General features: G+C 45.3%; 1 protein-coding gene across 1 annotated transcript in view; it reads left to right on the forward strand.

The window, feature by feature from the left end:
- Positions 1–16,050, forward strand: part of atp13a3 (ATPase 13A3) — a 199,503-nt gene that overhangs the window by 94,366 nt on the left and 89,087 nt on the right. Inside the window, 5 exon segments of the mRNA XM_072474301.1 lie at positions 7,786–7,943; positions 8,306–8,494; positions 9,490–9,551; positions 10,805–10,955; positions 14,975–15,091. Coding sequence (XP_072330402.1) covers positions 7,786–7,943; positions 8,306–8,494; positions 9,490–9,551; positions 10,805–10,955; positions 14,975–15,091 — 677 coding nt within the window.

The following is a 16,050-nucleotide window of genomic DNA, read 5'->3' on the forward strand; positions in this document are numbered from 1 at the left end:
AAAGGTCTCATTAAATATCTTTGGCTAACAGGGTTAAGGAAAATCCCAAAGCCTTTTATTCGTATATAAGGAGCAAGAGGGTAACTAAAGAAAGGATTGGCCCACTCAAAGACAAAAGAGGGAATTTATGCATGGAGTCCGAGGAAATGAGTGAGATTCTTAATGAGTACTTTGCATCGGCATTCACCAAGGAGAGGGACATGATGGATGTTGAGGCTGGGGATGGATGTTTAAATACTCTCGGTCAAGTTGGCATAAGGAAGGGGGAAGTTTTGGGTATTCTAAAAGGCATTAAGGTGGACAAGTCCCCAGGTCCGGATGGGATCTTTCCGAGGTTACTGAGGGAAGCGAGGGACGAAATAGCTGGGGCCTTAACAGATATCTTTGCAGCATCCTTGAGCACGGGAGAGGTCCCGGAGGACTGGAGAATTGCTAATGTTGTCCCCTTGTTTAAGAAGGGTAGCAGGGATAATCCAGGGAATTATAGACCTGTGAGCTTGGCATTAGTGGTAGGTAAACTGTTGGAGAAGATACTGAGGGATAGGATCTATTCACATTTGGAAGAAAATAGACTTATCAGTGAGAGGCAGCATGGTTTTGTGCAGGGAAGGTCATGTCTTATAAACCAAATAGAATTCTTTGAGGAAGTGACAAAGTTAATTGATGAGGGAAGGGCTGTAGATGTCATATACATGGACTTCAGTAAGGCGTTTGATAAAGTTTCCCGTGGCAGGTTGATGGAAAAAGTGAAGTCGTATGGGGTTCAGGGTGTACTAGCTAGATGGATAAAGAACTGGCTGGGCAACAGGAGACAGAGAGTAGTGGTGGAAGGGAGTGTCTCAAAATGGAGAAAGGTGACTAGTGGTGTTCCACAGGGATCCGTGCTCGGACCACTGTTGTTCGTGATATGCATAAATGATCTGGACGAAGGTATAGGTGGTCTGCTTAGCAAGTTTGCAGATGATACTAAGATTGGTGGAGTTGCAGATAGCGAGGAGGACTGTCAGAGAATACAGCAAAATATAGATAGATTGGGGAGTTGGGCAGAGAAATGGCAGATGGAGTTCAATCCAGGCAAATGCGAGGTGATGCATTTTGGAAGATCTAATTCAAGAGCGGTCAATGGAAGAGTCCTGGGGAAAATTGATGTACAGAGAGATCTGGGAGTTCAGGTCCATTGTACCCTGAAGGTGGCAATGCAGGTCGATAGAGTGGTCAAGAAGGCATACAGCATGCTTGCCTTCATCGGACGGGATATTGAGTACAAGAGTCGGCAGGTCATGTTACAGTTGTATAGGACTTTGGTTAGGCCACATTTGGAATACTGCGTGCAGTTCTGGTCGCCACATTACCAGAAGGATGTGGATGCTTTAGAGAGGGTGCAGAGAAGGTTCACCAGGATGTTGCCTGGTATGGAGGGTGCTAGCTTGAGGAAAGGTTGAGTAGATTAGGATTGTTTTCGTTGAAAAGACGGAGGTTGAGGGGGGACCTGATTGAGGTCTACAAAATTGAGAGTTATGGACAGGGTAGATAGCAACAAGCTTTTTCCAAGCGTGAGGGTGTCAATTACAAGGGGTCACGATTTCAAGGTGAGAGGGGGAAAGTTTAAGGGAGATATGCGTGGAAAGTTTTTTTACGCAGAGGGTGGTGGGTGCCTGGAACGCTTTGCCAGCGGAGGTGGTAGAGGCGGGCATGATAGCATCATTTAAGATGCATCTAGACATATATATGAACGGGCGGGGAACAGAGGGATATATCCTTGGAAAATAGAAGACAGGTTTAGATAAAGGATCTGGATTGGCGCAAGCTGGGAGGGCCGAAGGGCCTGTTCCTGTGCTGTAATTTTCTTTGTTCTTTGTTCATAGGGTCTACACTGTGGGCAACTCGAGGTTCTTGGGTGGGGTTCCACAAAAGCCCAGGCTGCATGGGCAGAGGGGGGGGTGGGGGGGCTTTGAGAAGTGGAATTTTCCAGCTTCTTGAGGCCTCCAGACCCTCACACATGGCACTGCAGTGAGAATGAAACCCCAGACTCAGGCAGCACTGTGAAACCAGAGGGCATGAACTGCATGGAAGTTCAAGGCCACTCTATGGTTTAAACAAGCCTTCCAAATGGAAAAGTTGGCCACTCATCCCTAACAGCCTGGCATCCACCACAATAGAATCATAGAATTTACAGTGCAGAAGGGGGCACTTGGCCCATTGAGTCTACACCGGCCCCTGAAAGAGCACACTACCTAAGCCCACACCTCCACCTATCCCCATAACCCAGCAACCCCACCTAACTTTTGGACATTACGGGGCAATTTAAAGTGACCAATCCACCTAATCTCCATATTTTTAGACTGTGGGAGGAAACCGGACCCTGGCACTGTGAAGCAAAAGTGCTAACCACTGTGCTATCGTACCGCCCTAACACAGGCGGATACCAGCTGCACCTCTTTTGTGTAGGATTCACTAAGAAGTGCACCAGATGTGGCCACTAATGTAAGGCGTTATGGTGAGGACTCTCATCAGTCACCCCGTTCAAGGGATGATGAGGGGCAGCATCCTGTTCTCCTTAAGGGTGAAGCTCTTCATTCAGGTGGAGTTGAGAGAGACAACTGTGGGGAAGTGGCTATTGTGTGACAGAGATGGGAGTGAGGCTTAGTGGAAAGGCATTCAAGGAAAGGGTTGCACATGGATGGATGATCAGCAGCAAGGACATTGATGTACCGCTGCACGAGACCAGGAAGAGCACCCTGCCCAGTGTTGAGAGGCAGGGTCTGTTGCTCTTCAGGGAGCAGGTCCACAGTATGCAGAGCCTTGGAGGAGACACTTCTGGCCATGTGTATTCCGACGTCGAACTATCTCCAGAGATCCAGTCCCAGTGGCTACTGTGTCGTCTCGGGGACGGTAGATGATGCATGAGTTGGCACCATATGGACGGGTGGACACCCATTACCTTTGTCCCGTAAAGTTACTGCCGCTCTGAACTTCTTTGCCAGTGGCTTGTTTCAGGGTTGCATGGGTGACCTGTGGGGCATAGCGCAGTCAGCAGCGCACAAGTGCATAAGGGAGGTCACAGATGTGTTATTTGCAAGGCCCACCTGCACATCAACATGGACCGGGACCAGGCAAGCCAAGACGGCAGGACCATGGGTTTCGCCCGCATAGCAGGCATGCCCCAGGTACAGGGTGTCATCCATTGCACCCACGTGGCTCTGTGCTCCCCAATGCAGTATGGGACGCCATTCATGAATAACAAGGGATATCATTCCCTCAATGTTCAGATCATCTGTGGCCATATGATGCGCAGGTGTGTGCCAGTTTCCTGGGGAGCATCCATGATAGTTACATCTTGCAGCATTGTCGGATGCCAGCCGTTTTTGAGGGAGAACAGCAGCTGGAGGGATGGCATCTCGGGGACAAAGGTTACTTCCTCAGGAGATGGCTGATGACGCTGCCAGTGCAGAGGCCCCAAGCATCTGCTGATACACGGTACAACAGCGAGGCTCATGCGTCAATGCGTGCGCTGGGCAAATGGTCGATTGGACTGCCCAAAATGTGGCACCGGTGCCTGGATTGGCGGGAGGGAGCCCTCCAATACAGCCCCCAGAGGATGTCCTGTATCATAGTGCATCAAAGCTTTGCTCAACCTGGCACTGCAGTGGGGTGGCGATCAGCTGAACAAGGAGGAAATGGAGGGTCGCAACATATCCTCAGATGAGGAGTTGTCGAGGAGGGCGGTGATGGGAAGCCCGCGAAGGAGGAAGGACTGCATGGAGTACAGGGCTAGAGATGCCCTCATTGACTCTCGCTTTGGCAATGTCCAGAACTAGGTTGAGAAGAGGTCTCCCACTATGAGATCTGACATCCAATTACTACTGTGATGCCTGCGGGAGGTCAGAGATGGTGGCTACATTCATGAGCTGGGTGTTAAAGCAAATAGCTGCAAGAGAATGATGATGGCGGGCAGTGAGGACAGAGTGATGCCCCTCACATCCTCAGCAATATGTCTGACTCCTGCTGAGGGCTGAACGCGTCAAGCCAATGAACAGGCTTGTCATGGGGTACAGAGATGCTGGATGACAAATCTCCTCTCCTGAGTAAGTAAATTTTGTCCCCGAGGTGCCATCCCTCCAGCTGCTGTTCTCCCTCAAAAACGGCTGGCAAATGACAATGCTGCAAGATGTAACTCCATCATGGATGCTCCCCAGGAAACTGGCGCACGCCTGCGCATCGTATGGCCACAGATGATCTGAACATTGAGGGAATGATATCCCTTGTTATTCATGAATGGCGTCCCATACTGCCATGGGGAGCACAGAGCCAAGTGGGTGCAATGAATGACACCCTGTACCTGGGGCATGCTTCTGAGGTCAGGGGTCCTAGTGTTTCTCTCCATCTATGTACGAGACTGTCAACATTTCTTAGCCCTTGGCATCCTCCTCACTAGAGAAGACTAGCAGACATGATAATAATCTTTATTATTGTCACAAGTAGGCTTACATTAAAACTGCAATGAAGTTACTGTGAAAAGCCCCTAGTAGCCACACTACGGCGTCTGTTCGGATACACTGGGGAGAATTTAGAATGTCCAAATTACATAATGGCACGTCTTTCGGGACTTGTGGGAGAAAATCCAGAGGAAACCCACACAGACACAGAGAGAATGTGCAGACTCCGCACAGACATTGACCCAAGCAGGGAATCAAACCTGGAACACTGGCGCTGTGCAGCAACAGTGCTAATGTGAGAGGGTTGATGTTGGAGGGAGGTGAGGGTTTGGGGTGGGGGGGCTGTGCCAGGAGTGGCGCATGTTTACTGTGTTGTCAGTGTGGAATGTGGGAGAGACATAGAGCTGCTATTCTCACACTCCACAGGGATGAAAGGCCCAGAGGGATGAAGTCTCAAGTGTGAATGGGGGGTTTGCGGAGCATGGCACCTTGAAATCATAGTATGGAGGTCCAGTAATGGTGAAATAAGTGATTCTTAATACAGGAACTATATTACAATGGTGACCTACCTCTACTATTGCCTTGGTTCACCCATGACCGTTAGGTGCCTATCATTTCTTACTCTTCCTCACCCTCCCGCTATGTCTAAATGTATCCCCAGGATGCTCAGCTGAGGTTGAGATGGCCTGCTGCCTTCCATGTCCTGTTGCCTGAGACGACCTTGGCGTCATCCCCTGGGAGAGGGCTTGGACCTTGAGGGTCCTGACTTACTTTTGGGCTGCATAGGGCAATGCTGCCCTCCTCGATGTGCGGGATTGGAGGTGTGTCGCTCACAGGGAGGGGGCGTGTCAGTTGGGCTGGACACCCTTGGGCTCTCTTGTGTGAAGGGCCCCAGGCTGGGCTCCTGCCTATTTTTTCCTTTTGGGTGCACAGGGGCCACTGGACTCCTCCACGGGATAGAGGGGCAGCTGAATTGAAATCCAGAAGCCCACCCATCCTCCAGCGCTGACACCCGTGGAGTCTCACTAGTGCTTGCACCATGTAGTTGCAGCCCTGCAACATGGAGCTGATGGCCTCAGCCATGGAGGTTATGAGCTGAACCAAGGAGCAGAAATCCCCTCCATGGAGTGCACCTCTGCACCAAGATCTCCACTGAGGACGCCACCTTTGCAGTGTTGGCCTCGTTGTGTAGGAGTGAAGGCACCATTTCCTCGGACAGAAGGTGATGAGAAGACTCCTCCAGTTGGCCTTGCAATCATAGGAGGGCTGCTATCATTCCTTCCTGATGCTCTCAACTCTGACTTTGCACTTCCTGCAGCTCTGGAATGATTGGACCAGGGACACATCACTGACCAGGGGCTCAGCAGAGTCTTGGACTCCAGCATTGCTCCAAGTACCGGATCCCTGGGACATTCCCCTGCCTACTGTGGCTCTTCAGCTGTGAAGTGCTCACCAGTGAGTGGCCTGTTTACTAGTTAATCCCACTGAGGGAGAGTATCTGTACTGGTGGAGGGTGCGGGAAACAGCTGTGACTCCTCCCCGATGTTGGTCTCAGAGATGTCTCCCTTGAAGTTTCTCCGGTCTACGGTCTCCAGAGTTTGAGAGGATGGTCCGGGCTGGTCAATGATTGACCTGCAAGTGGTTGAGTTGTCATTAGTGCATCCCCATGGCTGGATGTGTTGAGAGTTCATACTTCTGCCTGTCAGCTCAAGGGCCCTCTTTCCACATTTGATGTTAGGCATCTCCGCTCTGGCACAACTCTGACAGGCTGTGCCTGTTCACGCCGGTTATGCTCGGGCTTGTCCTACATTGAGACAGTCAAGGGAGCGTGTAGGCATGAATCTTGCTGGGTCAGATGTTGATGAAAGATGGCATGCGTGGAAGTAAGTGGGAGCTGGGATGTGAGGAGCAGATTATATATTGGGGAGTAGGTTGGAATTTTTTTTCTCTATTCGTTCATGGGATATAGGTGTTGCTGGCTGGGTCAGCATTTCCTGGAAAGAGTCAACCACATTGCTGTGGGTCTGGAGGCACATGTGGGCCAGACCAGGGAAGGATGACAGATTTCCTTCCCTACAGGACATTAGTGAACCTTAAAGGGTTTTATGACAATCGACAATGGTCATCATTAGACTTTTAATTCCAGAGTTTTATTAAATTCAAATGTCACCATCTGCGCTGGTGGGATTTGACCTGGTTCCCAGAGCATTACCCTGGGTCTCTGGATTATTAGTTCAGTTGCAATACCACTACACCACTGCCTCCCCTTCAGTTGGCTGGGTGAAAGATCACACTTGAGGTGTGAAGGGGGTGCAGCAGAAGATATTAAGAGTCAGACTTAATCTGACTGCACAAAGAAGGTGATTTATTTCTTTTGGCACTTTGCCCCGTCCTCTTATGGAGCGAGCTGGCACTCACTATTGCAGCCACTGCCTCCCAGGAAGGGGTGGTGACCTTGCTTGATGGACGTCTATCTGATCGTGGGTAGAGGATGTTGCGCCTCTGCTCATCATCATTCAGGAGTTTGATGGTGATGGCTCCCTCAGAAAATCTCGGGGACTGTCTTCCTGGCAGCTGACCTGTGATTGGCCTTGGCTCCACTAAGACAGCTTGACAGTTGTAGCAGTGTGCATTTGCTATTTCTTTTAAAACTGCAGAGAGCACCTCCGTTTTGAAACCCTTTCATGGCTTCCTTCCTGCGTCAGCAGCACCCACCTCTGCCACTGAGGCTGCTGACTGGCCATTATTCTGGGCCTTCCTGCTTCCATAACTGGAAAGAGCTCAGAGGGGCATCTTACCACTTTTGGGCTTTTAACCCGGAATTGAGGCAAATGCCAGGATTGTGACCCAACCGGGAAGGTACAACACAACACCCTACCATTGATCAACCTCAACATTGTCTTCAGACTTTAATTACATCCTCATTTTCACCACACTCAAGCACCCATTCCCAACCATATACATTGAAATGGGAGAGGACAAGAAGAAATGGAATCCCCCAACATCATCAATAGATTTGTGATTTTATTCAAAAATTTCAATTTCAAAGATATGATCCCACCTGTTTAATCCTTTGTAACTATCTACATCAACATACATAATACATTGGCGTTTGTTCAAAAAGTTATCTTGTTAAAGTCAATTTTTTTTGTGATCAGTACTTTATGTCAAAAATCATGGGGTCGACTTTTACATGAAATTGACTTTTACACACATTTAAATGGTAATGCAAGTTTAAAGATTTGGTGCTATAAAAGTTTTTTATTTAAGTTAGTGATATGCAAAGTAATATATATGAGGGAGAGATTGTACTGCATTGTACCTATTATGATATTGAATTGTTTTCCAGGCTTTGGTACCACAAAAGGGCAACTTATACGCTCAATCTTGTATCCAAAACCAACAGATTTCAAACTATACAGAGATGCTTACCTCTTCCTACTTTGCCTTGTTGGTATAGCAGGCATTGGATTTTTATACACAATTATCAACAGTGTTTTGAATGGGGTATGTCTTCTTTTTTTGCTAAGTGCTTAGTTCACTTGCTCAGGGGAAGAAAACGCATGCATTTTTCAAAATTTATAGTTAGGAACTGTATACTTAGTTAAATAACTAAAAATGCTTTGCGGTTTAAAAAAAAACAATGCCACCATTATATAGTTAGTTTATGTCAATAGATGACTGTTCACCAGAAACAATTCTGGAATGTTAATTCAAATTGGAAAATTTTTTGATCTGTAATTAATAGGCTGAGTGGCAAAATGGTTATTAAGAATCTTGCTCACTCACGTCAGAAATTTCTAATTTATTTGCATTATTCTTATATGCTTTTTAAAGTAATCTCCATTATTTCCCCTTTTTTGTTGCAGGTCGTAGTTAGCACAATCATTATTGAGTCACTTGATATCATCACAATTACTGTTCCACCTGCTCTTCCAGCAGCTCTGACTGCTGGGATCGTGTTTGCACAACGAAGATTGAAGAAATTAGGCATTTCCTGTATCAGTCCACAGAGAATAAATATCTGTGGACAACTTAATCTGATCTGTTTTGACAAGGTTAGAAACTGTAAAGTTCACGCTCTTAATTAATAAAATCATTGAAGAGTGATGGGGAACACTTCAATTTGGCTCCATTTAACCAATTTGATTCTGATTTTTGGTTTTATGGACAGCCTGTCCACTATTTAAATATTTTATTGACCTTTTTAAATGCACTGTCTCACTAATGATCCCTTCAGTTTTGCTCACAATCTTCTATTAAGCACTTTACAGCTATTTAAACAATTAGTTCCCCCAGTCATTCTGCTGCCTGCACCCTAATCACTTATCATCCCTGTGCTTGCTGACATATGTTGGTTCCCAAACCAGAAATACCTCAAATTTAATATTCTCGTTCTGGTTTTTAAATCTTTCCAGGGCCTCTTCTTTCCCATCTTGGTAATAACTTTCAGCTATATAACCCTCCCAAGATATGTGCGCTTCTCCAATTCTGACCTCTCAGCACCTATAATTTTAATTGCTTCAACTCTGGTCGCTGCACTCTGGTGCTCAGATGAATAATTTCCCCCCTAAACCTCTGCTTTTCTTTCATCCTTTAAAAACTCCTTCAAATCAACATCTTTGATTAAGTTTTACATGGTAGTCTATTCAATTTTGTTTATAGTACTGTGAAGCACTTGGGACATTTTGCCTCTTTAAAGATTTTATATAAATATAATCACTTTTTTTGTCTGATTGTCTTCTTACTTTTTCTCTAGTCTGATTAAAATGTTCTAATTTGCCTTTGGGTTTTATTGAAAAGTGCACATCCAAAAAAGCTATTACCAGTCTTTTCTCTGTTGAATCACCTGCTGTGTATTATCTTAATACTCTTGTAGTTTGAAAGACAAACTGTTCCAGGTTGAAACTAGATTGCCCTCAAGAAGATTAAGGCATCTAGATGTCGGGTCAGCCATGTTTTATAATGCAATGCTGCATGCTAATATTTGCATAATAGATTTTTGTTAAAAATAATTTCAGTTTCTAAAAGTTTCACCCTTTCTTGTCTTTAGACTGGAACACTTACTGAAGAAGGCCTGGATATTTGGGGAATTCAAAGAGTGGAAGATAATAGGTCTGGAAAAAAAATAATTGTACACGTGATATCGAAGCTTCATATAATCCGAAAAGTCTTGGACTAACGGGGCAGGCATAGTTCATGAATTTCAGTTGAATGTGCTGAGTGCAGTGGCCATTTGTAAGGTGGTCTGTTGTTTGTGAATCAAAGCTAGGATGCAAACAGTTGTGCACAGCATTTACAGGAACAATCTTTTTTGAAAATAGTTTTTGTGCCCTCATTCTCTCTTTGGCAGTAAGAAGATTTGTGCTTCACTTCTACTTGATTTGCCAATTTGTGGAATTCTAGGTAGTATTTTTCCTTCCTTGCACTGTGTTGAGTGAAAGCAGAAAACATTTTTGGTTTGGCTACCTCAGCATCCCTGAATTCCAACTTTGGAAGTGAACTTGGTCAAATCACTGGATCTGATTCTGGATAGGAGTTTTGTCGGTAAAATTAAGGATAAGAACATTTTTTTTAAATGCAGCTAAAAGCTGGATTTGAATAATACAAATATTTGGTTCAATTTTGATCCCTCAGATGCGATAGTTAAATTCAGGCTGAGCAGGTTTTTCTTTTCATTCATGGGATGTGGCGTTGTTGGCCAAATGGCCAGCATTCATTGCCCATCCCTGAGGGCATTTAAGAGTCAACCACATTGGGTTGGGTGGGGTTACTGAGTTAAGGGGATAGGGTGGAGACATGGGCTTAAGTGAGGAGATCTTTTCAAGGGCCGAAGACTTGACGAATGGCCTCCTTCTGCACTGTAAATTCAATGATAATTCTATGATTCTATGACATTGCTGTGAGTCTGGAGTTACATTTAGGCCAGATTTCCTTCCCTGTAGGACATTAGTGAACCAGATGTATTTTTATGACAATCGGCAATGGTTTCATGGTCATCATTAGATTTTTTAATTCCAGATTTGTTATTGAATTCAAATACAACATCTGCCCTGGTGGGATTTGAACTCAGGTCCCCAGAGCATTACCCTGGTTATCATGGCTTATTAGTCCAGTGACAATACCACTACGCCACTGCCTCCCCTATCCATCAGTGTTCAGTGTTTTAATGCCATAGCAGCATTATTTAAGTCAATTTAATTAACACGGTGTGTGTGGATAACATGCTTATGTCTTCATTATAGCCATTTTTGCAACTTTTTACTGGATTCCAAAAAACATCTTTTAGTTTATTTTGTAAAATCTTCCATTTGATGCAATTGAAAAACAAAGGAAGAGATTTGATGCATGTTTTGTCCTATCTTTAGTTTTTTGCCATCGGAACAAAACATTTGTAAGGAGAGCTTGGTGAAGTCACAGTTTATGGCTTGCATGGCAACCTGCCACACACTCACTAAAATTGATGGGAAATTATCTGGTGATCCATTAGATTTGAAGATGTTTGAAGAAACTGGTTGGGTGAGTCGTATTTATTTAATAACTCAGCGAAACCTTCAGACTGAAAACTGATGTCTGGCTTAGTAGCAAACTGAGTCATTTTAAATACATTGAACTGTAAGAAATGTTTGTTGCAGAAAGTTTTTAAAGAGTGAAATTTATCAAATATGTATCAAAAAAAGATAATTGGCTATTTATTAGCTAATATTTTGTAGTTTTTTTAATACACATGTTGAAATTAATTAGGATGAAATAGTAATCACATTGGCCTGGATTTTGCAGTAACAGTAATGATGAGATTACCAATGCACCACCTTAAGGAGCGTTTTGAACAGTCACTTAAACTATTAAATGGGAAAGTTACTGCCCAGGCTGTGCTATTTCTCCAGAAGTTGTGCTACTAGTTGAGAGACTTGGCATTCAGATATGATAGGGTGTAAGGTGATACTCGTCCACCAGATACCTGCGAAATGCAGCAGATGTAACTAGTAAAGTAGACAAAGAGAAACCAGTAGATGTAGAATGCCTGGATTTACAAAAAGCTGTTGATAAGGTGCCACGCAAAAGGTTAATAGGCAAGACAAGTGTGCATGGAGTTGGAGGTAATATATTAGCATGGATAGAGGATTGTTTAATAGGTTAGAAGCAGAGAGTGGGCAGAACACAGGGCTTTCTCAAGTTGGCAGACAGTGAGTACTGGAGTGCCAAAAGGATCAATGCTGGGGCCTCAGCCATTTACAATAATGACTTAATAATAATCTTTATTGTCACAAGTAGACTTACATTAACACTGCAATGAAGTTACTGTGAAAAGCCCCGAGTCGCCACATTCCGGCGCCTGTTCGGGTACACAGAGGGAGAATTCAGAATGTCCAATTCACCTAACAGCACGTCTTTCGGGACTTGAGGGAGGAAACCCACGCACACACCGGGAGAACGTGCAGACTCCACACAGACAGTGACCCAAGCAGGGAATAGAAGCTGGGACCCTGGCGCTGTGAAGCAACAGTACTAACCACTGTGCAACAGTGCTGATGAAGAGACAGAGTCATTGTGGATGATACAAAGCTAGATGGAAAGGTAAACTGTGGGGAGGGCACAGAGGCTAAGATAGAGACAGATTAAGTGAGTGGGCAACAAGATTGCAGTTGGATTATAATGTAGGAAAATGTGGAATCATAAAAAGAATAGAAAAGCTGAATATTTTTTAAAAGGTGAAAAAATTGTAAGTGTGGATGTTCAAAGAGACTTGTGCTTGTACAAGGAACACAGACAGTTAACATGCAGGTACAACAAGCAATTAGGAAGGCAAATAGGATTTTGGCTTTTATTGCAAGGTGATTGGAGTACAGGAATACAGATATCTTGCTAGAGATGTACAGAGTTTTGGTGACACAACATCTGGAGTACTGTGTGCAGTTTTGCTCTCCACATTTAGGTAAATATATACTTGCCTTACAGCCATACAGTGAAGGATCACTTAAATTGGTCCTGAGAGAGTTTTCCTATCATAGGAGGCTGAGAAAATTAGGTTTATTTTCTCTGCAGTTTAGAAAAATGAAGCGCTCTCATTAAAACATTCATGATTCTGGGGCAGCATGGTGGTCCAGTGGTTAGCACTACTGCCTCACGGTGCTGAGGTCCCAGGTTCGATCCCAGCTCTGGGTCACTGTCCGTGTGGAGTTTGCACATTCTCCCCACGTTTGCGTGGGTTTCACCCCCACAACCCAAAGATGTGCAGCATAGGTGGATTGGCCGTGATAAATTGCCCTTAATTGGAAAAAATGAATTGGGTACTCTAAAATGTATTTCAAAAAAAACAAAAAAAACATTCATGATTCTGAAGAGAATTGATAAGTGTAGATGCTGAAAAATTATTTCCGCTGGTCGGGGAATCTAAAACGAGAGTGCACAATCTCAGGATAAGGGATCGGTCATTTAGTATTGAGATGAGGAGAAATTACTTCACTCAAAGGGTCATGAATCTTTGGAAATCTCTACACCAGAGGCTTGTGGATGCTTCATCACTGAATACTTAAGGCTAGGATGGATAATGTTTTGGTCCCTTTGGGAATCGAGGGATATGAGGACCGGGCAGGGAAGTGTTGAAGGTCAAGAACAGCCAAAGTTGTGATAAATGATAGAGCAAGCATGCAGGACCATATGGTCTACTCTCGCTCCTAATTATTGTATTCTTGTGTAAAGGTTGGGTATGTCCATTCAAGTGTAAATGCGTTTTTCATGGTGTGGTATGTCTTAATCAAATACAAACAATCGTTGGCAATGAAAATTGGCTTGTAATAGCGCCCCCCCCCCCCCCCCACCCCCCCCGGTAACAGAGGTCTCTCCCATCAGTAACAGAGGACCACCCCCCGTAACAGAGCCGCCCCCGGTAACAGAGGACCACCCCCCGTAACAGAGACCCTTCCCTGGAAACGGAGGGCCCCCCCTCGTAACAGGCCCCCCTCCCCCCCGGCCCCCTGTAACAGAGGCCCCCCACAGTAACAGAGGTCCCCTCCTGGATAACAGAGCCCGCCCCCAGTAACAGAATCACCCCGCCCCCTCCCCCAGTAACAGTATTCCCCCGGTAACAGAGGCCCCCACCCCCCTCCCGGTAACAGAGGCCCCCACCCCCCTCCCGGTAACAGAGGCCCCCACCCCCCTCCCGGTAACAGAGGCCCCCACCCCCCTCCCGGTAACAGAGGCCCCCACCCCCCTCCCGGTAACAGAGGCCCCCACCCCCTCCCGGTTACAGAGGCCCCCTACCCTCCTGGTAACAGAGGCCACCCCCCCCCCTCCCGGTAACAAAGGCCCCCCCCCAGTAACAGAGGCCCCCCCCGACCCCGTAACAGAGGCTTTCCCCCGTAACAAAAACTTCCCTGTGAGAGTAGGGGCTCCCATTGACAGCAGGCTCCCACCCAACCCCGATTACAGCAGTAACTGAAAGCTCCTGACCACATCAAAAGCAGTTAAGTGCTTTCTGCTTTGAAAAATAAAGTAGATTGCCCCTTAGTGTCCAGATTGCCCCTTCGTGTCCAACCGTTAGGTTGTGTTAAAGAGTTAAGGGGATAGCGTTAGGGTGGCACAGTGGTTAGCACTGCTGCCTCACGCCTCTGAGGACCCGGTTCGATGCCGGCCCCGGATCACTCTCCGTGTGGAGTTTGTACATTCTCCCCATGTCTGCATGGGTCTCACCCCCACAATCCAAAAAAATGTGCAGATAGGTGGATTGGCCACGCTAAATTGCCCCTTAATTGGAAAAAAAAGAATTGGGTACACAAAATTTTTTTTTTTTAAAGTATACCTTATTTCTAATGTCTATCACTACAAATATAAATCCCTTAAAACTACCTTTATTTTCCTAACAAGTCTCCATCTTTCAAGGTTAATTATTGGCAAGTGTTGTAAAAATATGTTCCTTTTACAATTTTTTTCTCTTTGATCCTGTCTCGTAATTGCATCTTTTTTCCATCTGTTTATTTAGATTTCTATTCAGGATCTGGCATTGAATTAAATATTCTAATTTGTGGGCAGCACCGTGGTCCAGTGGTTAGCACTGCTGCCTCACGGCCGAGATCCCAGGTTCGATCCCAACTCTGGGTCACTGTTCGGTGGAGTTTGCACATTCTTCCCGTGTTTGCGTGGGTTTCGTCCCCACAACCCAAAGATGTGCAGGCTAGGTGGATTGGCATTCCAAAATGCCCCTTAATTGGAAAAAAATGAATTGTGTAAACTCTGCCTCAACAATTCCAATTAGTTAAAGAAATAGAAAATTGCTTGCCCTCTTCACACAGGTCCCAGATCTCCTGCGGAGCACATAACACTGTTTCGATATCTAATTACGGCAAGGCACAGTATAAACATCCACTAAAAGTGTCTGGGCATGTGTGAGCGTAATGAATGGCTGGCACCATTTTGTTTATGAATGCAAAATTTGGGCCAGTATTCTATGAGAAAAGATAAATTATGCTCCTTTTGTAGGAGTAACATTGACCAGGTTTCATAACGTTAATACTGTTTTATTATGCTTTTTATTAAAGGTTCTTGAGGAAGCAACTGAAGAAGAGACTGCTTTACATAATCAAATAATGCCCACTGTAGTTAGACCTTGGAAACAGCTTCTCCTTGAACACGAGACAGTGGTGGATCATGAATTGGTATTTTTTTAAGGCAGCTTTAAATTACCTTAATTATGAGTGACTAGATGGTCCATGATTGTCTTTCCTAATCCTGTAAATCCCAATGTTTATCAGACAATGCACTTCCATTTAGTGCTCAAAATAATTTTTAAAAAGACTACAGAAAATATTGGCATAGAAATTTGGTCAAGCAGTGTCCATTTCTTGAGTGCTAAATTGCCTCCTTAGCCTCATTATAAGATGGAACATGTCATCCACTATATTGATAAAAGCCAAAGAAAACCCACCTGCATCTTCTGATAGGTATAGTCTCTCCATATGCAGATAAGAACAACAAAGAACAAAGAACAAAGAAATGTACAGCACAGGAACAGGCCCTTCGGCCCTCCAAGCCCGTGCCGACCATACTGCCCGACTAAACTACAATCTTCTACACTTCCTGGGGCCGTATCCTTCTATTCCCATCCTATTCATATATTTGTCAAGATGCCCCTTAAATGTCCCTATCGTCCCTGCTTCCACTACCACCTCCGGTAGCGGGTTCCAGGCACCCACTACCCTCTGCGTAAAAAACTTGCCTCGTACATCTACTCTAAACCTTGCCCCTCTCACCTTAAACCTATGCCCCCTAGTAATTGACCCCTCTACCCTGGGGAAAAACCTCTGACTATCCACTCTGTCTATGCCCCTCATAATTTTGTATACCTCTATCAGGTCGCCCCTCAACCTCCTTCGTTCCAGTGAGAACAAACCGAGTTTATTCAATCGCTCCTCATAGCTTATGCCCTCCATACCAGGCAACATTCTGGTAAATCTCTTCTGCACCCTCTCTAAAGCCCCCACATCCTTCTGGTAGTGTGGCGACCAGAATTGAACACTATACTCCAAGTGTGGCCTAACTAAGGTTCTATACAGCTGCAACATGACTTGCCAATTCTTATACTCAATGCCCCGGCCAATGAAGGCAAGCATGCCGT

Source organism: Scyliorhinus torazame, chromosome 14 (genome assembly GCF_047496885.1).
Source record: "Scyliorhinus torazame isolate Kashiwa2021f chromosome 14, sScyTor2.1, whole genome shotgun sequence".
Classification (NCBI taxonomy): Eukaryota; Metazoa; Chordata; class Chondrichthyes; order Carcharhiniformes; family Scyliorhinidae; genus Scyliorhinus; species Scyliorhinus torazame.